Below are 25,897 nucleotides of genomic sequence, written 5' to 3'. Positions count from 1 at the left end.
AAAATTTTATCACATTTTGATGGTAATCTTATGGTTATTCTCTGAACTCTGAATGCTTGATCTTCATAATCAGATGGTTATTACTGTTCTTACTAAATATTTAGTAGTAAGTAGTATACAAAGCAAATACTGCTCTTACTCTGAACTAAGCAAAATGATTTATGAATGTAAAGCTTGAGGCAAGGATAAACTTGTACTGGAGAGAAATAAATGAGCATAGGGAGAAGGAACCTTTGCCATTGTCATTTTGGGAACACTTGAATAGTCCACTGTGTTTCTTAGGGGCTGTCTGTAATTTTACTTCATTCAACTGAGGTTTATTTATTTAAGGATATTGTGGTTCCAAGAAGTCTGTTTTGGGGTCTGTAGTTTGAAGCTCCTGTTTCTTTCAAAGTATGTCCCAGTTCCTGAAGATTGTCTGGCTAGTGTGTTGTTGCCATTATGATCAATACAAACTGCTTTGATTTATGAGTGTTTTATTCTGCTTACAACTATAGAGAGGAGGTGGTTCATGTTTTGGTTCCTGTTTAGCTGGGGGAACTTGAGTTTCTTTAGTCCTTTCAGAAAGCCTGACTAGGAAACTGACATCTTGGCAGGAAGGTTTTAGTTAGATTCAGAAGTCAGAGTACAAATGTCAGAGTGATTTAGATTGACAGAATAACTAGATTATTTTTTTCTAAAATCAAGTTGTGCTTTAAATTATTATCCTTTACAAATATATTGTGTAAAAGTTTGTTATTTATATTTCAGGAGTCCTGTAGGAAGTACCAAAACGTTGTATAAGTTTTTATTTTGTTTTGATTTCTCTAGTGACCTTAATTCCACAATTTTTATAGTTTTTCAAAAGCAAAATTTCACAGCACCATACAAGTTCCTCCATAAAAGAAAATGTAGGGTTGAGCATTACTATGGTTACTTTTGTACCCTCTGGTGTGATTGAAGTTTTTTCCTTTTAAATCAGAATTTGATTGGTAAGCATTTAAGTAAATGATTCTTCTCATGTGGGATGACGTAGTCCTCACTGAGTAAACCTGGAGTATGTTACCTTACATTATAAAACTTGTTTAATGCTGACCAAAGTTATCACTTTATGAGCATATTTTTGATATCTTACAGCTCAATTTCCTCCCTTTTGAGAATATATATTTAGAGATATGGGTATTAAACCCAAAGCCTCTTGAGTGTTGTGTAATCGGAGGCAAACCTCCTGGTTTTATTATTATTGATTGTGGAAATAATTTAAAAATTAAAGCAAATGCCCTTAAGTTTTTAATACTGAATTTTATATCCGCATGCAATAACTTAAGTCATTCTTAAAATTTCTAGATTTCTAATAATATTTAATCCTTAAAAAAATCATTTTTGGTACCAGGGATTGAACCCAGTGTTGCCTAATCACTGAGCCATATCCCTAGCCCATTCTAAGTTGCTTAGGGCCTTGCTAAATTGCTGAGGATGGCCTTCAACTTTTGATTCAAACCAGGGATTGAACCCAGTGTTGCCTAATCACTGAGCCATATCCCTAGCCCATTCTAAGTTGCTTAGGGCCTTGCTAAATTGCTGAGGCTGGCCTTCAACTTTTGATCCTCCTTCCTATGTCTCCCAGGCTGCTGAGGTTACAGGCATGCACCTTTCACACCTGGCTGAATTCGAATTTTTGAGAGCTTTTTATGATAATTTGTGGCTTTTGTAAAATAACACATAAAGCACTTGAAGATTGGAAGGCATTTTACTTGAAGTACTGAGTTAACTTTGGTATCACTGTATAGGAGGCAGAGGTTTTCAGAATTTTGTAGGATAACTCAGGTACATTTTTCTCAGTCAGTTGTCTTTCCCTCAGACTTCTACATAGATTTATTATTTTTGTAGAGGGAAAATAGTTCATCTCAGGATGACAGAAGAGAGATGGGAAAGGTTCTTTCTTTTTAAATGGGAGAAAGCAAACTGCCCATTGTGACATTGGACTTCATTAGTTAAGTGTACTTTACATTTTAAAAATAACTCTGAATAGGTATTCAATTTTTTGCAATGTTTTGTTTAGAAATGGCTGTTATCGAGATTCATGAAAGAAAGGTGAATATAAACCTTTTCAGCTTGGTATTTGTAGAGACAGAAAGATTTTTTAGCATCTAAGGAATTATATTTATTTGGCAGAATATGCCATATATTAAAAGTTGAACTCTCTACCTTATACTTTTTATAAGTCTCTCACACACACAAATATTGTAATACATGTTTGAGTTATAAAGCAAAACACTACTGGTTCTTATGTACCCAATAGTTACCTTATAAATTTAAGATTACTGGTAACATTGGAATTCTTTAACATAAGATGATATCATGGTAGAAGCAAGTACAGGACCCAGCAGCCAGACAGGAAGACTGAGAGATTCAGTGGCTGTACTTGTACTTATAATTCACTCTAGTAAGCACTTACTCCAGGAGACCAGAATTTTCTTCTAAGGGCAGTGTCCTCAGTGACCCACAGATCTTCCCCTAGATCCTCCTGCACTGCCACACTGGGGAGCAGTCACTTGGGAACAAATCACATGCACACCATAGCACAGATGGTTCTAGTACATTTATATCCATGGCTACCTAGTTTCCTATAATGAATATGTTATAGTGTATATGGATATTTGGGTTGCTTTTTATTATAAAGCTATCGTGAACATTATTTTGTACATCTCTTGGTGCACACATGCAAGTATTTTTTAAAAATTTTTTATTTTTTAGTTGAAGTTGGACACAATATCTTTATTTTGTTTACATGGTGCTGAGGATTGAACCCAGGGCCTCGCACATGCTAGGCGAGCACTCTACTGCTGAGCCACAACCTAGCCCTGTGCAAGTGTTTTTTAGTGTTCTCCTCCCCCCCCCCCCCCTTTTTTTTTTTGGCATGAAAAGTTCTCTTAATCTAATTTTTCTTAACTGGAATATGAGAAATTTACCTTTAGCAACCCATAGGGTCTTTGTGGCTTAAGTATTTGTGGTTGCTAAAACTAGGTAACTGCATCAGATGTCTTTTTATAAAACTTTATTTTGAAATAATTTCAGATTTACAAAGTTATTACAGAGTTTTCATATTCCCTTCACCTAGCTTCCCTGATGTTAACATCTTATATCACTAAGGTACTGTTTCTATTAATGTCTTCTTCCTCTTCAAAGATTCGATTCTAGATACCATATTGCATTTAGTTGTCATGTTTCCTTAGTCTCTTCCAGTCTGAGGCAGTTTATTGGTCTTCCCTTGTCTTTGATGACCTTGACACTTTTTTGAAGAGTATTGGTTAGGTGTTTTGTAGAATGTCCTTTAATTTGAGAGTTATCTGATGCTTTTCTCATGATTAGATTAAGGTGCCTTATTTTGCAAAAATACCACAAAAATGGTGCTTGTGTTCTTCTCATTATATCATATTGGGAGTGCACAATAGCAACATGACTTCTTATTGGTTCTATTAACTTTAATCAGTTGCTTAAGGTGATAGTTGCCAGAGTTCTCCAGTTCAAAGTTAATACTTTTTGCTTTTCATGCTCATTAAAGTTTTTTAAAATTGACACAAAATTATATGTATTTACCCTGTATAACATGTTTTGAAGTATATGTATATTGTGGAAAGATTAAATATAGCTGACATATTTGCCTTACATAGTTACCATTTTTATGGAGAGAATATCTTACATCCACTCTGAGCATTTTCCGAGAATATCCATATCTGTTTCATTTGAAGGGAATCACTAAGGTCCAGCCCACACTTAACTCGAGGTGGGCGTTAAGCTCTACCTTCAGGAGAGAAGAGTATCAAAACATTTAGATATATGTTGGAATCACTACAGTTGTTCAGATGTATTTGAGGGGAGATATTTTGAGGCTATGCAATATTCTCTTTCTCTTTAAAAACTTCACCCACTAATTTTATCATGAGTGTGTATCTTGCCTACAGCAAATATTACTACAGTGTTTTTGTGATAATTTTTATTTCCATCATTCCTTCCACATTTATTAAGTAGAAGTCTTCTGTAAGGAAGATATGTCCTTTTCGCTCCCATTTATGTGCTTGTTCATTCAGTAATTTATTTATATTGGTATAGACCCATAGATAATTTTTAAATTTTTTGAGTGATAATCTAATACCATCACTGTTTATTTTGTTACTCAAAATAGTTGTAGCCTGGCTATTGGCATTTTTTTAGGTTGGGACAGTTCCCTAAATTTTAAAAAAAGTACTTCCTTTTTGACACCATCAGATTCTCCTGGCTCATCATTTATTTCTTTACCCTATTCCTAGAACCTTCCATTTGTCTAAGAGTCTTGGTGCCTTTTATTGAGGAATGATATTTAGAAACCAAGATTTTTAAAGCTGTGCTTGTCATGGGGGAAAAGGTATAGCCTTTCTTCAAAGTCTTTTTATATGTCTTTCGAAAATTGGATTCATGTGGTGACAAGAAATTATTTTTTTTCCTTGTTAATATGGACCGTAGCAATTAATCTGACATGTTAACACATCAGCACATATTTCTAGTAATGAGAAGTAATTTTAGAACTTAACCTTTTCTACTTTCCTGGCACTTACATGGAGAACTTGAATAGCAGTTTGTTTTCTCTAATGATTATTTTCTATCTGGGATACAATTGATAAAATGCACAAAGAAGAAGGGCCGTGAAATTGTCAAGGCAAATTCACAGTATCCCCATACTGAAGCTTAAGCCTTAACTCACAAGAAAACCTTACAAATCTGTCCTCAGACCTTACATACTCTTTATTTATACATAGCTCTAAAAATTGTGGTTAACAAGTTTCCAAAGTCCTGGCAGATTTAAACAGCATTTTAGAGGAGGGGGTGGGTGTTGCAGCTGTTAAACAAAATGCACTGAGAAGGGTGCACCTGACTTTTTCCAGAAGAAGAGAAAGAGTGGAGGGCAGGTACATGACACTCAGGGCACTGAGTGAGGCTCTGAGTGCAGTTTTGGGAGCATAACGTAACACAGTAAGGTACCCCGAGTCATCATACAAAGGTTAAATTAGATTTTTTGTTTATGCTATTTAGGAAGCAAGGGATGTGTAGACGAATTTTCAAAAGGCCTTCATCAGCATGGGAAAATGAAAATGCTGGTTTCAGGAATAAACGCCCCCTCAGCTATTCAGGCTGAATCTTTGATTCTTCAGAATTATTGAGAGCCAAAGTTTTTGAGCATCGAGTACTACTGTTTGGTAAGGTCATGATCATGGAAATCAGATCCTCATTTAATCAAATTATGCTAACTTAGTTTTCCCTTAAGATATCAACCTTTCATTTCTGGTTTTCACTCTTAAAAACTATATCATTAGTATGGCTGTCACTGTTATATGAGGAGAATCCAATTTCAGATAAAGATTTTATGTATTGGAGGCCTTTTAAAAAGAAAGTGAATCTAATTTTCATATGAAAAAATAAACACAATTTGTTTCAAGAGAATCACCCAAGAGAATAAGTGGGACTCCTTAGTATTTTAGAAAATATTTTTTAGAAAATAGTTATCTGTTATGACTTGATTTTTAATGCTTTTGTTAATAAAATGCTGACATTGGATATGTAAAAACCTTTTTTTTTCCCTTTGATAAATTTAGGCTTTTCCTTTTAGTATACCCAGAGAACTGCCCCAAAGGCGGGAAAAATACAGCAAAACAACAATGACAACAGAAACTTTTTAGAGTAATTGTACATGTGCTCCAGCTACTTCTAAGTGGTCTGGGTAGGGTTTGGAGTGCTGGGATACAGCTGAAAAAGAGAAGATTCTCTCAGTTTTAGCCAGTGAATTTCCTCTGGCTTTGTGTATATATATAAAGGTCACTTTGGTGGAATAAAGGATGAGGGAAAGAGGCAAATGTTTAGTAGAGATTTAAATGTAGAATTTGAAAGACAAATGTTAGGAGAGGGAGAGAGAAATCAAAGAGAAGAAATCAATTACATCAGTAAAAGATACTGCTATAGCTGCCTCTTCTATTGTCTTTACTCTTCTTCTACCATATTTTACAATCCTAACATTTATAGGTTTCTGAGGCAGACAATTACATTTCTGTTTGAAATTAGACTTTTTCCAATTTCTGACTACCTTTTTGACCCTAGACAGAAGAGGCAAATTTATTTTTACCTCAAGTAGCAGGGTTCATACTGTGCCAGAGAAATTATTTGAACTATGATGAAACATTCATTGAGCTAATATGTTTGATTTATAAATGTATTGGCCTTTTTCTCAAAATTTCAGAACCTAAAACTTGCTGCATAGTTCATTCTCTGGTAGATTTGTTTTTAAAACTGAAAAGTCCTTGACCACCTATCTAAATGTATTTAAATTTTAGGCAATTAAAGCAGCTTTTATAAATATAACAATTTTAGTTGATTAGAGAAGTGACCTCTGTATCTTTTGACTGTTATCTTATGTATTTGATGTATTATTTTTGTTGAATTTTATATGTTATTTAAGTTTGATGATGCAATAGGGTAGTAATCAGTCATTGAATCATATATATATTATGTCAGTTATTGTGCTTCCCCCCATTTAATGGCCATTAAAAATCTATTCTAGAATTATTCTTATTTCATCATTTGATGTTCTGTACTGTGTAGGCTATATTTAAATAAATCCCCTATTCTCAAGAATGTATAATATAGCCTCTTGGGGGTTGGAACAGTGTATTTGTCTCCAAGTATGTGGATACTTGTATAATATTTGGTTTGCCTTTAAATGACTTGGAAATACACAAAACATATATCTTAAAATATTTTCAAAAGTGTCTTCAAAAGTCCCTCAAAAACTAAAGAAAAAATAATTTGAGGCAAAAGCTGAGATTTTCAGTGTGTATTTTGAACCTAAGTATATGTTTTAGCTGCTTTTTTTTTTTTTTTTTTTTTTTTGGTGATGCAGGGTTTTGTGCATGCTTAGCTGCTTTTGTTTTGTTTGGAAGTTGGAGAGTTTGAGAGTCTATGGGGGGAGATTTACAGGGATGCCTTTACCCTAAATAAACAAAACTGAAATACTCTGCCTAATTTCATACATGTTTTGGGGGTAACATCTGTTGCCCCTTTTCAGATGCTCCAGGGATCTATGACCTTCTCCCTTTCCTGACTCCCCACCTGCTCCAAAGAAGGTAAGAGATCACCAATTTAGTCCTTTAGCCTTTTTTAATAGGTATGAAAATAAGCCAAAGTCTTGAAGTTAAATAGCTAATTAGTAGCAGAGCTGGGATTAATCTCAAGTCTCTTTCCCAGGTCAGTTCCTACTCCATTATATAGCCATTCCTCAGGCATAGATTTTGATTCTGAAACCTAATAAACTATGTACATAATTGCTACTTAATTAGCACTCTTTTACATTTGAAGCCATTTGGGTTTACATTTCTTGTTAAAAATGGGCAGCAGTCAAAAATTGGGCATGGTGATTCTTCACTATCTATTGATTTTTTTTTTTAAATCCAAAGTTCACACTGTAAGGTCATCATTATTTATTATTTAACAATTATTTGACATTCAAAGGAAAATCGTAATTAGATCCTTGGACCAATAGCTAAAATTTTTCTGATTCTTTTTCTATAATTTTTTCACCAGCATCCAGGTGGAAAGTTCTCTTCTCTTTGGCTAAAATACATCTGTTCATTTACAGCATAAACACTTTGCCTTCAGAAGAAATAAAACCAAATTGTTACTTACAATAGTATGTATTATTAATGATTTTTTTGTGAGATTTTTGAATGTTACACTTTTTTGGGGGTGGGTGGGTACTGGGAATTGAACCCAGGAGTTCTACCCCCTTCTGATTAATTAAACAACAAGCAATGTGGCTTAAGGACCGTGCCTGGTAGGTTGTCCAATTCAACATACGGTTCTTACCCGTCATCGGAAAAACTGACCTCTAGGCGTCAGCCTCCTGTCTTAGGTTGATACCACTGCAATTGGATCATACCCGTCACTGACTACCGGTCCAGCATACAGCCATACTTGTGGATAGGCCTGTGCACCAGTGGGGGGGTGAGGTTCTTGCCTCACCTCTGTTGGCCCCCAGTTTTGCCCTTGGTGCCAGTGGGGGGGGTGAGGTTCTTTGCCTCACATCTGTTGGCCCCCAAATTTTAGACCATCACTAGCAGAAGGGAGGAGGATACAGAAATGCCACGACACCAAGCCTATTGACGGCTCCTTTGGAAAAATTGCATCACTGGTGACACCATCAGCAAAGATATGCCAGCACTACCAAAATTTGCTGCACCAAACGATAGTTCACAATGTATACAAGTGATACATAGTCCAGGCAAGTTCTGCAAGCAGTTCAAAGCAGAGGGGTCTATCAATATGTCCATTTCCTCCCAAAGTAAATCGAGTCCTTGATTGAGCATTACTTGTTGAGTTATATTCATTGATGCATCAGTTTATACAGTTTACTGTGATAGCTATCATAGAAGCTGTAGACTGGTTTTATCTTTGTCTTCACCGGCACTGGGATGGAGATAGGAATTCTAGCAATGATGCTAAAGAGACATTATCCTGAACAGAATTATTAAATATGATGAAAAGGAAAGGTGAAAGTAAACAAACAGATCTGTTAACCTCCTTTAAAAACAATCCTTAACAGCTTTTTACCTAATTTAAATTAAACCATTTAAATCACGTGAATAAAATAATAATAATAATAATAATCATAATAATAATTCGGATCCATTTTTTCAAGAGCGCTCCTCATATAAGATCTATGGACATACGTACACACAGACATACAACACAAAACACAAATGTGCACACAAACGTACAACACATAAGACAATAGTAAAGGCCTTGTAGCTTTACCTAGGTGAAATCTCCATTGCAATGTTTAAAAACTCCACAGTCAAAAAATAAAACTGATCAGAAAAATATTAACCTAGGTTTGTATGAGCTCAAAAAATAAAATAGAACTTTATGATGTGGGAAAAATGCAATAATAAAATAGATATTGAAAAAAGCACCCTGGTTAATCACTGTCGTAGATGTAAGAATAGCCAAGCTGGAGTTCTGGATATCAGCTGTTATGGATTTGAGTCAAATCATCTTCTTTTTGGACTGTAGAAATTGCTTTAGTTAATCTCTCTGGAATCCAAATCGGCTGCTGTTCTCCCTGTGGAAAAACACAAACAGACCCCCGACTCCAGACAATCACTGGGTCAGGACCTTTCCATTGTCCTGTTAGAATATCTTTCCAAAGTACTTTAGGCTTATGTACATTTTTTGGATACATATGCCTTTCTGCAGCACTAAGTCCTGATGAATCCAAATTTAAAAAGTTTAGAGTAAAAAGCGTTATTTTAAGTTTATCTTTGGGGGATATATACCCCTTTCCAATTCCCTCTTTTTGCTTTAATAAGTATGTTTTAATAGTTTGATGAGCTCTTTCAACTATGCCTTGTCCCTGTGGATTGTATGGGATTCCTGTTATATGAGTAATGCCAAATGATGAGCAAAATTGTTTAAAAGAGGTAGAAGTATAACCAGGACCATTATCTGTTTTTAACAGTTTAGGAACGGCCACAGTGGCAAAATTTTGTAAGCAGTGAGCTATAACATCTTTAGTTTTTTCTCCGGCATGAAGGGAGCCCATCAAAAATCCGGAAGAAGTATCAACTGTAACATGTAAATATTTTAATTTTCCAAATTCTGGCAAGTGTGTGACGTCCATCTGCCAAATATGGTTAGGTATCAGTCCTCTAGGATTGACTCCAAGATTAACTTGTGGTAAAAATGTCACACAATTTTGACATTGTTTTATTATATGTCTGGCTTGTTCCTTAGTTATTTTAAAACGCTTTTGTAAAGTATTAGCATTAACATGAAACCTTTTATGAAAATTTGTAGCCTCTTCTAGTGTAGAGAAAATATGTATGTCATGTGTAGTTTTATCTGCTAAATCATTGCCCAAACTAAGGGCTCCAGGCAATCCTGTATGTGCCCTAATATGTCCTATAAAGAATGGATCTTTTCTTTCCCAGATTAGACTTTGTATAGTGGAAAACAAAGAGAAAACAGTAGAGGAAGGGGAAATCCTACCAGCATCTTCAAGGGATACAATAGCATTAACTATATATTGACTATCAGAAAATAAATTAAATACAGAATCTTTAAACATCACAAAAGCTTGTAAAACTGCATTAAGCTCTACCTTTTGAGCTGATTGTTTGGGTACTAAAAATGTAAAAGTTTGATCAGGGGTAACTACTGCTGCTGTACCATTATCAGACCCATCAGTGAATATATTTGGAGCATTCATGATAGGTGTTTTTCTTGTCATTTTAGGAAAAACTACAGGATGCTTAGACCAAAAAGACAACAAAGGATTAGATGGTAAATGATTATCAAATGTAACATTAGATTTACACATGATTATTGCCCAAGTATTTAACTCATTAGCTAATTCATCAATTTGTTCCATAGTATATGGAGTAATAATTTTATTGGGAGAAATTCCAAACACTCCCTTTGCTGCTCTTATTCCTTTGAGTATTAATTGTCCTACAGCCTCAGGATACCTAGTAAGAATAGTGTTAGGAGAATAAGATAAATGTATCCACAATAATGGACCTTCTTGCCAAAATACTCCTGTAGGAATATTTTTTGTTGGTAGTACAATAAATAATAAAGACAAATTTATATCAATTCTATCCAAATGCATATTTTCCATATATGTTTCAATAATTTTTAATGCCTTTCTTGCTTTAGGAGTTAACATGCGGGGTGAATTTGGATCTGATGGACCTTTTAGAATATCAAATAAAGGTCCCAACTCTCCTGTTGGTATGCCTAGATAAGGCCTTATCCAATTTATGTCTCCCAATAACTTTTGAAAGTCATTAAGTGATTTGAGTTGATCTACTCGTATTTGAATTTTTGGTGGACGGACCATGGTTGAGGATAATAGAACTCCTAAATAATTAATTGGAAAATTTAATTGTACTTTATCTATTCCTATCTCTAGATTATAATTTTTTAATAAGTTTGTAAGTGTGGCATAACATTCCAGCAATGTGTTTTTATCTTTATGTGCTAATAACACATCATCCATATAGTGAAATATTTGTAGTTCAGGATTTTGATTTCTAAGTGGCTGGATTGCTTTGTTAACATAGATTTGACACATAGTTGGACTGTTAGCCATCCCTTGAGGGAGTACTTTCCATTCATATCTCTGATCAGGACCTTCATGATTTAATGCAGGGATAGTAAATGCAAAACGTGGACTATCCTCGGGATGAATTGGAATCGAAAAAAAACAATCTTTAATATCTATAGCTAAAATATGCCAGGTTTTTGGCAAAGCAGACAATTGAGGAATCCCTGATTGAGCAGGTCCCATAATAACCATCTCATTATTAATGGCTCTTAAATCTTGCAATAATCTCCATTTACCAGATTTCTTTTTGATGACAAAAATGGGAGTATTATGGGGAGATACGGAAGGTTGTATATGTCCCCCTGCTAATTGTTGTTTGACCAGATCATGGGCTACTTGAATCTTTTCTTTAGTGAGGGGCCACTGAGGAACCCACACTGGTCTTTCTGATTTCCAAGTAATTTTGATTGTCTCAGTGGCCCTTTCTGAAAAATCCAACCCATGTCTGTCTGTTCCTTGATCTATTTGTATTGGTGCTGCTATACCTTGTTCTTGTTCTCCTAATCTTTTTTCTTTCCTAAAGCCTTGTCTAGCCCTAGTAGTGGGCGCATTAGGATTGATGTTATTTGTTAACGTCAAACCTAATTGATCTAGGACATCTCGTCCCCATAAATTTATAGGAAGATGATCCAATACATATGGCTGTATAGTTCCTTCACATCCTTCAGGATCCTTCCAATCTAATATCATTGAACTTCTATGGGGATTAGTCGCCACTCCTAGGCCTCGAAGCGTTTGAGTGGCTTGTTGTAATGGCCAATGTTTTGGCCATTCTTGACGAGATATGATGCTACGGTCAGCACCTGTGTCCAGTAGCCCATTAAACTCATGTCCTTGAATATTTAGTTTTAGCATTGGGCGAGAATCTAAATTTAAAGACAGCATAGCCCAATCTACACCTGTGGAGCCTAATCCCCTGGAACCTCTTTCTACACTACGGCTGGAGAATTTATCATGTAGGCTGGGTATTATTAACAACTGTGCTATTCTATCTCCTGGTGAAATTACTGATATACCTCTTGGAGAACTAGCTATAATTTTTATTTCACCTACATAATCGGGATCAATTACCCCAGGACTTATCATAAGTCCTTTTAATGTAGATGAACTACGTCCCAATAATAAGCCTACTGTTCCTTGGGGAAGAGGTCCTTTTACTCCTGTGGGAATGATTTGAACTCCCATCTCTGGAGTTAGTACTGCTCTGGCAGAGGCGCAGATGTCTAACCCTGCGCTCCCTCGGGTTTGTCTGATGAGGGATTTAATGGACAATGTGTCCTGGGCACTACCCTGATGGTGTTGTTGGGTTCCTCCACTGCCCCGTATATTTGTGGTTGTGGGCCCCGGAGCATTGGGCCCTCCAGTCCGTTTTTTGGCAATGGAGCCTGATGCCTTTCTCCACGATATCCGTTTTTTGATAAGGGAGTACCCTCTATGGTGGTTTGAGAACGGCATTCATTAGCCCAATGTCTCCCTCTACGGCATCGTGGGCAAATACCCAGTATTCTATTCCTTTGATACCTACTTTTGTTAAACCCTCCTCCTATGGGGCAATTCCTTTTAAAATGTCCTGTTTGTTCACAATTGTAGCATGTTTTGGCCTGGCATCTAAAGCCTGTTGTACTGCAGCTGCCAAGACTTGCCCTTGTTCATTAATGTCTCTACATAATTTAATATATGTGTTTAAATCTTCATGTCTCCATGTTCTAATGACCTCTCTGCAGCAACGATTTGCTTGGTCATAAGCCAGTTGTTTTATTAATGTCATTGCCTGTTCTGTATCCCCAAAAATTCTGGAAGCTGTTTGAAGAAGCCTATCTACAAATTCAGCGTAAGGTTCATTAGTTCTCTGTATTACCTTAGATAGCTGACTTTGTAAATCTCCATGTCCTTGTAAAGTCTTCTATGCCCTAACTGCGTCTGCAGCAATTTGTGCATATATAGCAGGATCATATTCAATTTGTTGCCATTGACCCTTGTAAGGTCCTTTTCCTAACAACATATCTAGATTTCTTTGAGGGTAACCGGCTGCTGCATTTCGCCTAGCTGTCTCTGTGCAAAATTCCTCATTGGCAACCTTCCATAACAAATATTGTCCTCCATTTAGCACAGATTTACTCATGCTAGCCCAATCTGCTGGCGTCATGTCCAAGTTAGTAATGGACTCGACCATGCTTACCATGAAGGGCGCTTGGGGACCATAGGTTGTTACAGCCTCCTTTAACTGCTTCACTGTTTTAAAATCTAAAGCACGGTGAATTCGCTGCCCTCCTACCTGTTCAAGTACAGGGCATGCTAATCTTTGAGGTCCTGTCTCAGGATCCCATTTATCAACTACGGGGTTTGAGGGCCACTCAGCTGTCTCCATAGGTGGGGCTGTTGGTTGAATTACGCCCTCTGGTGATAAAACGGAGTTAGTAACAGCCTCCTGTTGTGGCCTTTTTCCTAATAACCCCTTTTCCTTTAAATTTTCTTCCCCTGTCTGACTAGCTCGAGAGACCTTCTCTTTTGCTTGATCTAAAATGTCTTTCTCCATGGTCTGAACCTCTAACAATTTACTTAACACCTTTTCCATTTGTTTTTTACTAATTTCTAATCTACTATAAAGATAACGCAACCCAGTAAGATAACACAAAACAAAACCCAAACTGAATGAAACAAAAACGGAATAAAAAATCGTTGTATCAATTTTCTCTTCCTCAGGGCCAACAAACTTCAAACCTTTAGCCAACCATTTTTTCCCAGTTTTCCTGAGAATTTTCTAGGGATAGGCAGCTTGAAACAAAAACAAAATAAATCAAAACAGGAACACATTGTTTTTTGAATTGATCACCCATTCTCTTGCCTTCCCTCAGGGGCGAGCAATTTCACTTACCTCCAAGTTTCAGACGTTCCCCGTACGGGCCACCAAATGCCGCAGTCTGGCTGGGCACAAAATCACGAGCCACTCACAGCTTTGTAGATTCAAACAGCAGTTCTTTATTCCCGAACTTACACTGGCACTCTACAAACACGTTCTGCGAAATCCACGTTCCAGGCCCCAATCACGTTCTGGGCAAAATCCCAAATACTCTCTGAATCCCACGAGAACTCAACGGGGACTCAACGAGCAGGCGCGCCTGAGGCAGCAGGATACGCCCTGTTCCCAGCAGGGTACACCTTAAACCTGGAACCGCCCTAAACCCGGATTGTCCTGAACCGGGAACGCCCTAAACCCCTATCCGCCCTAAACCCGGATCCGCCCTGATCCTTGAGCAAGGTCACCTTACATGCAATGACACTGCAAATGACCTGGGTCATGCCATGCGTCATTCTTACTTAGCAATGGCCCTCAGCACTTAATCACTGACATCCCAAGCCCTTTTAAAAAAAATATTGTATTTAGAGACAGGGTCTTTCCTGAGTTGCTTAGGGCCCTGCTAAGTTGCTGAGGCTGTCTTTGAACTCAAGATCCTCCTGCCTTATCCTCCTGAGCCACTGTGAACACCATTAATGAGGGATGTTGCCTATGATAATAGTTTACTTTTCAGTAATTACTTCTTTATGTATGCTTCCTGGGAAAGACAGATAGATCATTTTTTTTTAGACTTTGATATATTGCAACTTGACACAGTAAACAATCTGGTATAATATTAGTTCTCATTTAACCTATTATTAAATAAAAATTTTACTTTTTCATTCATTCATTTATTCATGCAGTAGATCATAAATCAGACTCTGTTCTGAGTACTTGTAAATAAATTCTAATACATCATCTGCATCTTAGTCTTTCTTCAGTCTTCCCACAGAGAGCTTTTTCTCTCAAGTTTTGAGGATTTGGATATAAAATATTGTAAACACTTTTCTTGATCATTGTGAGTAACGAGAATATGGTATTCTGGTTAACCAAATACCAGTAGGTATTTCTAGTTGAGAGAATGTCAGATGAACCTTGGAATATAATTGTGGTGCAGTAACAACAACATTGGTGTATTTTCTTTTGTATTGTATTATAAGGAGATTGGCTTTCAACACAGGCTGATTTTTCCCAATAAATACTTACTTGCTTTTTTTCAATGGTGGGTGGGGAATATGGATGAGGAGTTATCTTTAGCCTTCAGTGTAATGCCAGGTGGGCTTGAACTCCTAGTGAAAAGAACCCACAAAACTTTGTCAATTGGCTGAAGCTGATTTATGATTTCTCTTTAGCAGCCTTACTGCTCATCCTGACCTATGTTTTCATTTTCTTACAGCTGCTGTTCTAGACTTTTTACTACTATTCCTCTTTAACAGTCTAGTAAATAGAGTTAAGTAGGAGTCCCTTTACTGTTTAAGTCCTTAGAACCATTACCATTTCATTTTGTGCTTTCTGAATCTCGAAAAGTGGTGCTAGATGTACTTAATCCAAACTTACATGATCTTGGGAACTCTTCTTCCTTCTGTTAATAAGGTCTTTGCTAGAGATGTCTTATTTATTTATGAATTCAGCTTTAATCTGACTTTCCTAACTATCAGATTGTCCAGTAATGCAGTGACTTGTCAGAACTGAACACAGAACTTTGTGTTGTTCATGACTGCTTTCCTGCAGCCTTGTACCTTGTCTTTTACCAAGTAGGGGATTACAGAAGTGGCTGGTGAGTGCTGTGGCCACTCATGTCCATAGTAGTACAATGGATTGAGAAAGAATATAGTTTTTTAGGTCAAGAAGGCAAGAAAGATAATCCATTGGTTTTACTCCATTTTTTTATGAGCTTGAAAATGTTTCTATATTGTTTATTCTATATTTCACATAATTTGAATAGTTAAGCCTTACCCTGTATTCATGCAATCTGAGATTTTCTTTTATATTGCTAGAAATTTTACAAACTATACTGGACACAACAAAAAGATATCATTCCTTAAGAATCACAATTATAGGCAGATGGGTAAAAATTATTTAGCTTAAAACTAAATAATTAACTTGTTTTCATACTGAATTTCAAAGCTTTAAAAAAATGCCAGTGACATATAAGTGACTGTAGCTCTGGCAGTATTTATCCTTTCTCTCTCCCCTTCTCGCCAAAATTGTCAAATCATCTGAGATGACCATTAACAGCCAAGGCAGGTGAAAGATTTTGTGTCATGTAAGTGCATGTGACATCCTTTAATCATGGGTATCATGCCGTTACAACTGCCTACCTCCATAATTTTTAAGAAATAATTTAATGTCTACTTACATCATTTAAAAAACGAGAAAAGAAAAAGGATCAAGAAATAGGTAATAAATAACTTGCCTGTGGGACTAAAATTTGAATCAGGAGCCCAGTTGTCAGTCTTTAAGTTGTGTAGCTTGTCATCTTCTGGACTGTGGCTAACCATAAGGTGGACCAACCATTTAGGAATTAAGGAGAGCCTTAGTGTCCTATTGCCAAAGCAGGCTGGGCCAGTCAATGTGGCAGAGCTGCATGATGACAATCAGTGTTTGTATTGGATGTGATCATTGAAACATCCAGTGTTTGCACTAGATGTGTGGCTCCCAGAACACATACTAGAAATCATTTATATTTCAAATTCTTGATTTAGGAATACTTTGAACACTTTTTCAGTTTTTTGGGGAAGTGCTTTTTTCCTTATAAGTAGTGTGTTCATTGTAGAAGTTTTAGGGGAAAAAAAAGAACTTTCCTCGCACCAACTCAAACAAGGAAAATAAATCACCTGTAATTACACTGCTCCAAGATATGGGTGGGAATGTCTTTAGTAATTTTATTTGCATTTTGAACAGATAATCTGTCTCTTTACTCACTAGTATTTAAGATAAAAATGTACCATTTAGCCAAAGCATACATACATCCACCTTACCATTTTTAAAGACACACACACACACACACACACACACACACACACACACACACCAGAGAGGATTTTCTTTTTAGCTGGATCTCCAGTCATGAAAATAGCAATCCTGCAGGGGATAGTGTTCTTTGGGATTTTTCAAGGAGAGCAGAAGCTCTGACTTTACTGTGCCTTAAATAACTGAAAACAAAAAGCTGTGGTCATTTTTTTCCATAACAAGAGTTGCAAGTCTCCTTATTGTTGTTGCTTCTAACTTTCAATTAGTATCCCACTAAGTAACAGGACAGACTTAAGCTGTGAAAATAATTTTACATACCTGACATGGAAGGGTAAACATTAGGGATAAAAGAGGTGTTTTATATTTTAGTAGTGAGAATAGTGAAATAGAAGAATGAAACATTTACTTACTGAAACTAAAAGTGGAGATGGAATTAAATTTTCTAGGATCCCTTCCTTTTTTTTTTTTTCGTTTAAAATCAAGTTACATTTTAAAAGTGTGCTATGAAAAATGGGAAAAGAAAGAAATGATAGCAGTTCTGTTAATTTGGAAGTATGAATATAATGGAATATGAATTACTACAACAGCAAATTGTTGTCTGTTGTTGTAGTAGAATGCCAGCATGCTCTTGGGAACTTGGCATTTCCAGCAGCATGTGCACTTACTCTGACAGGCTGGGGTTTTAGTGCACATGTTGAAAATGCCAAGCTTCCCAGAGCTTGCAGCATTTGTACTACAGTAATGATGGGAGCAGGCATTCCATAAAAGGAATTGTGGTAGTGGTTTACATACATTGTCACTTCTCATCTCATGCTTACTGAAGCCATGCAAAATAGCTATTATTATCCCTGTTTGTAAATGGAAAAAAAAATCGAGAGTGAAGTATTTGCCTAAGGTCATTTAGCTGAGGCAAAATGGTGCTTGAAAGAAAGCTGACCTTGCTTTAGAAGGTTCTAATTCTCTCTATAGTGCTGTTCCACCTCCTGCTGCATTCTATTGCCTCTGACTTTCTCTTGTAGGGTGGACTTTGCCCTTGGCAAAAAGTGTGTTACTCAAATAGTTGCCAATATTTTTTATCATTATATGAACAACTTCTTATACATAAAGAACGCTTAATTACCGGGAATCCCATGGATGTTGTAAACAGTCTTTTTTTTTAAAAATAAATACTCTAATATATATATTTTTAATATTTTGACTCAGTTTTTAAATTAAGGTTAAAATTGGATGGTACAGCTGTAAGAATTGACAATTATGGTAGTAACAATTTTTGAAACTTAGAAAATGGTATTTTCTCTCTGATAAGTTTAAATATCACATACATGACTTCTTAGCCTAGGAGCATTTGGTAAGAATGTAAGAAGATAGAAATTGTGTACATTTTAAGAAATTTTGTTTTTATTTTGTTGCTGGAGATTGAACCCAAGTACATGCTGTAGCACTGATCTAAACTCCAACTCTTGTGTGTATATATATATATATTTAATATCACAATTAAATATTCTACCATTTCATTTACTGTGTCTACTCCATGTATTTTGACCAGAAAAATTTTGTTTAGGCTATTTTAATAATCATCTGGGGTCAGTGGTTCTCAATGTTTGGTCCCCAGGCCCATCAGCATCAGCATTACCTGGGATAAATCAGTAATTCTCCACGTGTGGGGCCTGAGAATCTCTATTACCATAAGCCCTCCTGGTGATTTTGTTGCACATTGCAGTTTGCAAAGCACCAGTCTGTATGTTCCATATGCCAAGAGTCTTTTGGGGGGAGGGGGCAGGGGTGTTGCCTATTTTTTTGTTTTGTTTTGTTTTGACTGTAGGGGGTTTTAACTCAGAGCCTCACACATGCATGCTGCCATCAAGCTACATCTCCCGCCTCCTTTTTGTTAAAAGTATAATGTTTTGACTTGCAGTCTCACTAACCTAGAGTGGATTTGAACTTGCAGTCCTCCTGTGTTAGCATCCCAAACAGCTGGGATTATAGGTGTGTGCCACCAAGCCCTTCTATAAGAGTGTTAGTGTGTTCTTTCATGTAACAGATTCTTGAGTACCTCCTACAAGGTGGTCCTCTTTGACAGGGATGCCATGGGCCTTTACAGTGTCACCTTCCTGTTTAATGGAGTATAAGAGAGGAGTGGACTCTTTAGAAATAGTCTTTATTTGAGTTAGAGTATCCTGGGCTGGAGGCCAAAGCATTTGGTTGTGACTTCCGCGTGGCAGGGCAGGTGTTGCTTGGAAGAGCTCTTTGTGATACAGTTTGATAAAGTTTCATGGGCGTGGCTTATTCCAAGAACTGTGCTGGTCACAGAGATGAAAGATGGCCATCCCTTGCTTCCAGGGGTTCCAAACCTTAGAAACAGTTTATTCATAAAGTGTCTGGAACTGTTGGTTTGCTTCCTTTGTATCTTTTCAGTCATTGGCATGGGAAGATATTTTTTGTTTTTAATAATAAAAAAAAAAAAGCATGCAGGTATATCTTTTGGATTGTAGAAATGCTACGTTCCTTCTAGTTCCTTTAATGTACTGCCTATTTAATCTAGTGTGTTCAACCACTGCCTCGCTGAGAGAAGCTCAGTTTCTTTACCTATAAAAAGGGTTGTATATGCCTGCTAAAAATATTGATTATGAGAATGAAGTGGGTCAGGGCCTGGGTATGGGATAAGGCAATAGTAATGAGTTAGGGCCAAAATATGGGGTCTTGTACTGAACTCCCTGAGTGTGGGTGGAAGAATTTGGCTGTAGTGCTTGCCTTATCCCCTCCCAGATCAGGGCACACCTTTTCCTTACCTCTCAGCTCTGGTAAGTAGAATGAGTCCCCAGAGTTTTCCCTTCACCACCGCTTCTAAAACAAACAGCCAAGCATTTCCAAAGGTGGTTGTGAGCAACAACAGGAAATGAACTGGTAAAGAGGATTTTCTGTCTCCTCATTTAGACACTGGGCCCAGGAGGCAAGACAGAAGTATGCTGATATGCTGAGACTTGGTATTTGGGCAACAAAGGGCTTTAAAAAAGTTCATCTGCTCTTCCAAAATTTGGAACCCAGGCAAGAGGCCAGAGTGACCTGGGAAGGAAGGAGCACTGAAGTGTGGTGGGGGCCATGAGGGCTCTGTAAGAGGTCCTGAAGGGGGAGGGCTGCCTGGCTTTCCCTGCTTTTAAGAAGGCCAGAAGGCCAGAGCTGCGTTGCTTCTATAAGAAAAAATCTGGCACCAGAGAAAGCAGTTTAATTTCAGATTGGGATGAACCACTTAATTTCTAAATTCTATACAGAGTTACAGTTGTAGAAATACTAACTCAAATTCTACCTAATTGGCTTATCAGAATCCCCTCGTGGCTACCCACCAGAATCTGAGGCTGGACATGATCATTTCCCTCAAATAAGTGCATTAAAATTCAGAAATACAACCTGGAAAATTACTTAATGATAATGGCAGTGGTTGCAGGGGAACCCTTATGTACTTAAGGATTTGAAATAACTCTGAATGATGTGACTTTAAAGAAAAAGTCCAACACTGCCCCTTATACTGAGCTTACTTCTTAGGTACTCTTTGCATATAGCCTAATTAGTGGATAAATGTCTTATTTTCAGAAATAATTTTAAATAACTAACACCACTCATACCTAACATAAGTATTCTGATTAATTGGATTTTTATATGAAATGTGTAAGAATATTTATTAACAAGAAAATAAAACCAATAATGATCAGAATGCTGTTGGGAGCTCTTGTTGGGCCTATCCAATGCATGCTTCGTAAATTTTTATGTTGTTTATATGGTGTGTTGTGGTTTACAGTCTGGCCTTTGCATTAATTTGCCATTATCTTTCTCAAATATTAATGCAGTGTAGGAGTGATTTTTCTTCCAAATAGGCATTTTTAGGTGGACTTGAAATAAATCTTTTTCATTAAAAAATAATTTTTTTTCAGAAAAATTGAAGCTGCTTCCTAAGTGATTACTGGCAAAATCTCCTAATGTCTTTCTATAAGCTGTTTAAGGTTGGTATTAGAAATTAGGATTAGAGGATTTAATTAGCCAGCTCATAGGATGCAGTCTCTTTAATTTAGCATTTCCCTTTGAGAAAATTTTGCAGTTAAGAAGTAATATGAAGGAATATGATAGATAAGTTGGTTTTTGAATTGAGATTATTGTTTCCATCTTAGGCTTTATAATGCCTGTAAAATTATTCAGGAGATTGTGTATGATTTGAATTGAAATGTTTTGTTTTTCACATTGATCATTACATGTGGGTGTTGATTGTATGTAGCATTTCTCAGAGTTTAGGAAAGGTTTCCCTTTAGGTTTTGGGGTGGAGCAACAACTGGCTCATCTGTTTTGCCAAGGACACATAGTAAGTATTAGTTACTATACCATTTAGCTTATCTAGTGTATTTAATTAACCAATGAATATATTGTTACGAGAGTATTAAATGTAAGTAAGCAAATATTTTTAAGACAAGGTTTATAATAATTTCTTCAGTTTTGTTATTTGAAAATAAAATTATCCCATGTTTTACCACAGAGTGCAGGATTGCCCCTTTTTGTGTGCTCAGTTCTTATTCTTAAACAGCCAGTCATTATAGTTAGTCAGAACACCAGAAAGACTAAATTCTCAAAAGCCTTGTTTTATTTTAGGTCACCTAGTATCCAAGAGATAAATCCAGCAGCTAGGGGATGGGTAGGGTGTTTGGGGTGAGGGAGGATGGCTTACAACTCTCTGGGTATTGTTGAAGGAGGAATATACTGTCCTTGCTTCTCCTGTGGGTGCTGTGGTATGATTTAAAAGCCACTCAGAGCTAGTGACTTTCAAAGGTTTGATGAGTTGTAAAGGTCAAAGTACACCATAATACAATCCTAAAGTAAGAAGGCTTGATGGAATTAACTCAGTACTGCATAGTCCTAAAAAGTAATATATATACCAGCTGCCCTTTATGTATTTGCATGTGATTTTCCTTTATTTAAGGTTCATGCCTCTTGACTTCCAGCACCCTAGCCAAAAAGGCAAGGGGAGCCCCCACCAACCAAATAGGCCTCCGAGTATTAAATAGCTGCCACAAAACTAGTCAAATTAGAGGTGCCACTGACTTGAGAGCAAAGACACTTAAAGGGCTTAGTGGTAGAGGAACACCATTGATAGCTGATATTGGAGAAAAGTAACCAAAGGAATCCACTTTTAAACTGCCATCTGCACCTTATGGTAGCACCCTAACTGTGACCAGTTAGCTGACACTGATTGGGGTGGCAGGGTAGACTGTACCACATTTGGAGATATTTCTGTCAAAAAGGGTTGGAATTTTTAAAGGTGTTTGGGCACTTAAGATGATCTAGAATTATGTGGAAAAGTGAACATTCCTGAAACACCTTAGTCTTTAATGATACCAGATTAACGAAGTGTTATTCTATAAGACATGTATGTGTTTATTTGTGCCTTCACATATCATTTGGATTAAATTGCTTTGGAAGTCACAGTGCTTTGTAGTTAGCTTTTAAAAACACTTTGCAAGAATAGCAATAGTCAGTGCAACATAATTGGAAATTTTCTCAGCACAGTTGTACAATATTAAGTAATATATTCTTTGACTTGTACAACTCAGAAATAAATATGATAATGTTTGCAAAAACTGCTTGAAGTCTTCATCAGTTTTCCTAAGGGATTCTTCTTTGATAATTAATGTCAGCTCTTTTGAAGCCTCCAGTACATTATTTCCTGGTAGACTGTTTTAAAAAAAGATTTTTTTTAAGGTTGTCCTGGGGGTTGAACCCAGGGCCTTGCATGTGCTCTACCACTCCTGCTCCACCCATAGCCCTCCTGGTAGGCTCTTTACTAACTATTCTCTGTCATATGGATCCTCAGTTATCTCAGCTTTGCCATGATTAGAAAAATTTTCCAGTATCACTTTTGTAAAGAGACAAATCCATTGACGTGGCAGGCAAGGAGAGAGGTGATAGTTTTTAGTGGGAAGGGGTTGATTTCTGTCAATGGCCAGTTTAAAACTATTTTTCTGTTATCTATCTGGTTTTCCTGCAAGCATATATGTGACAGCCACATCCCCAGCCCAATGTATACTTATTTTAATTGTGGTTTTTCAGAAAAAACTTAATGATAATAAGAGATAAAGGAGACTGGGATATCTATTTGAAACAGTGCAATATTTGTGGTATAAAACCAAATGGTTATTATATGATAGTTCTCAAATTCTCTTATTGTGAAGCAATGATAGTAACTTGTTTTTATGAAATGCTCTTTTTATTTGACTCATTTAGTCAAAATTATTATAATACTTTTCTTCTTCTATTAAGAGTTCTTGATTATGAATTATCAAGTTGAAATTATATTACTCTGAAAGATTTCTGGTGAGTGGGTTTCTTCCATCTCTGTCCTAAGTAGCTTCTGTCAGGGAGACAGTAAGTTAGGTACAGACATCTCATGTGAAAACTCTTAGTGTTGTCTACCTCTTCCTCTCAAGCTACACGTCCTCAGCTCCATGTGTACCACCTCCTCCAGACTTCCTCACATGGTAAAGATCCTTCTAGTGAATGATTTAGCAAAGTCAAAAGAATCAGTGGCCGGCTTGATGAATGTTATTAAATAGTGTAATGGAAGACAGAGAGAGAGAGAGCCCAAGGTTTCATTATGTGACACTCAAATTTCTATAAGGCATTTGAAATCCTGAAGTAAAACTGAGTCCTGAATATTCCCAAAGGGATCAGGGTTGGTTCTTTGGCACTGAATATGACTTTGGAGAGGCTGAGTAGTTAGGACTCAACAATGATCAACACCCTCACCTCCCCCCCCCACCCCCACCCTACCATTTAGGTTAACTTCCTTATGCATTTAGGGAAAGGGAGTGTGGAAGGTTTGTCCTCTGGCCAAGTAGACTAGTACTAATTGGTACATAGCTGTGGTGGGAGGCAGTTTTCATTTGGCTTTGAGCTTAGCTAGAACTGTTGAAGAGAGATTGACTACCTGTGTGGGGTGAGAGTCTGAATCATTGTAAGCAGAGTTCAAATGGCCACTGGTCATGGGACTTTTAGAAGATTTCTGTGTTCTAAGTTTAACGTATGAGTTTTCTAAGGCCCTTTCCTTCCCCCTTGTGATTTTTGTACTGTGTGTGTGTGTGTGTGTGTGTGTGTGTGTATGTGTATGTGTGTGTTGTTTAATACTCTTAACATCTGTACCAGCTTTCCTCTGTGTGATATGGAAAGAAATAATCATTATGAGTCACTTATTGGTTGCTGCTCAAAGATATTGCTGTATTGGGACATATGTCATGTCTGCTACAGAAAGGATTATTAAATTAAAAACTTTCTCTGGTCAAAGTTTATGAGAGTTTTTGAAACTCCTCAGTTACCATGTTGGTTGGAGCAGACTAATGGCTGCCTAGAGTCAAGTGGAGAGAAGGAGAGAGATGTTTTTAAAAAGAAAGTTGATTGGCTGACTCTAAAAGATAAAAAGGAAAAAGAAAGATCATGAACCATGCTGATCTAGAATATTTTCATCTCGATACCACAGATACAGAGTAAAGTGATTATGGTCTACGAATGTTGTGATCCAACTTGGTAAAATACTCTGATAATAGTTTTTATCTGGTTGTGTAAAATACCTCAACTTGTCTGAAAATTCCCATATTTTTTTTTTTTACTTTTATGGGGGAGGGATTGGGTGGTGGTTAGTGCCTGAATGTTTTTACCTGAAAATAAAAGCTGTCACTTTTTCTTGTTCCTTGCTGTCCAGCACAACGTTTTCAAAATTTAGAACATTCATAGCATCTGAATGTGGACTCTGAACTCTCCCTGTCTTTCACACAGGTTTCCACTTGAGTGGCACAGTGACAGAACCTGCAATACAATCGGAGCCAGAAACTGTTTGCAACGTGGCCATCAGCTTTGACCGTTGCAAGATTACCTCAGTGACCTGCAGCTGTGGAAACAAGGACATATTTTATTGTGCCCATGTTGTGGCACTGTCTTTATACCGCATCCGCAAGCCAGATCAGGTCAAACTGCATCTTCCCATTTCAGAGACTCTCTTTCAAATGAATAGAGACCAGCTACAAAAGTTTGTACAGTATTTGATCACAGTGCACCACACGGAAGTTTTGCCAACTGCTCAAAAATTAGCAGATGAAATTCTTTCCCAAAATTCGGAAATCAACCAAGTTCATGGTGAGTATAGATATTGATTCCATAGATTTCTTCTCTGGTGTCCTTTTCATTTATAAATTTGGTTCTGCATAAAATTAATTAAATATAAAAGGGATCATGAGCATTGCTCTAAATTTTTAAATCTAGTTTTATATCCTAAAATATATCTTTTGAAGCATTTAATGCTTTTTGTGCTCAGAAAATCATTTGTTTAAAGCTTGGTTTTTATACTCTTTTTATTTAGCAACATTTTATCAAATGCTATGTATTATGCAAAACACTTAAGATATTTAATTCACTCTTTTCAATAAACTAACCTATACATGGTCAGAATTTTTTCATTTTTAGGATATTACAGTTTGTTTAGAGTTTAGGATATGAATAGTTGTATAGGAACCATTGTATAAGAAGTCACAGAAAGTTTCGTTTAAATCTTCTACACATTGAACATTCTGTTTATTTGTAAACATTTTTATCAGGAGTCTGTTTTGTACATTGGAAATATATCAGCTTAAGAGAATATGCAACTGTTTGGAAATATACCCACCACTTTTTTCCCATATAATACGGTAATGTAAAGCACAGTTCCTTGTGCTTTTAAAATGTATGAACAACAAACATAATTTTTTAAATACTTAAAAATATGTTGAAGAAAGTATTGCAGTCTTGATTAAACAGCTCAGCAACTTAACATTGTCACTTTCCTTTAGTTACAGATTTGAGATGTAGGACAAGTCACCAACTCTATTCTTAGTTTTTTCCCTCAAAGCCATTAT

General features: G+C 36.6%; 1 protein-coding gene across 1 annotated transcript in view; it reads left to right on the top strand.

The window, feature by feature from the left end:
• The window catches only part of Zswim6 (zinc finger SWIM-type containing 6), a 200,800-nt gene that overhangs the window by 104,137 nt on the left and 70,766 nt on the right, over window positions 1-25,897 (top strand). Inside the window, exon 2 of the mRNA XM_071612575.1 lies at window positions 24,786-25,142. Coding sequence (XP_071468676.1) covers window positions 24,786-25,142 — 357 coding nt within the window. The remainder of the gene's footprint in view (window positions 1-24,785; window positions 25,143-25,897) is intronic.

Source organism: Marmota flaviventris, chromosome 5, assembly GCF_047511675.1.
Source record: "Marmota flaviventris isolate mMarFla1 chromosome 5, mMarFla1.hap1, whole genome shotgun sequence".
In the NCBI taxonomy this organism is placed as follows: Eukaryota; Metazoa; Chordata; class Mammalia; order Rodentia; family Sciuridae; genus Marmota; species Marmota flaviventris.
The sequence above is the reverse complement of the archived record's forward strand: the minus strand, read 5'-3'. Positions and strand labels throughout refer to the sequence as shown.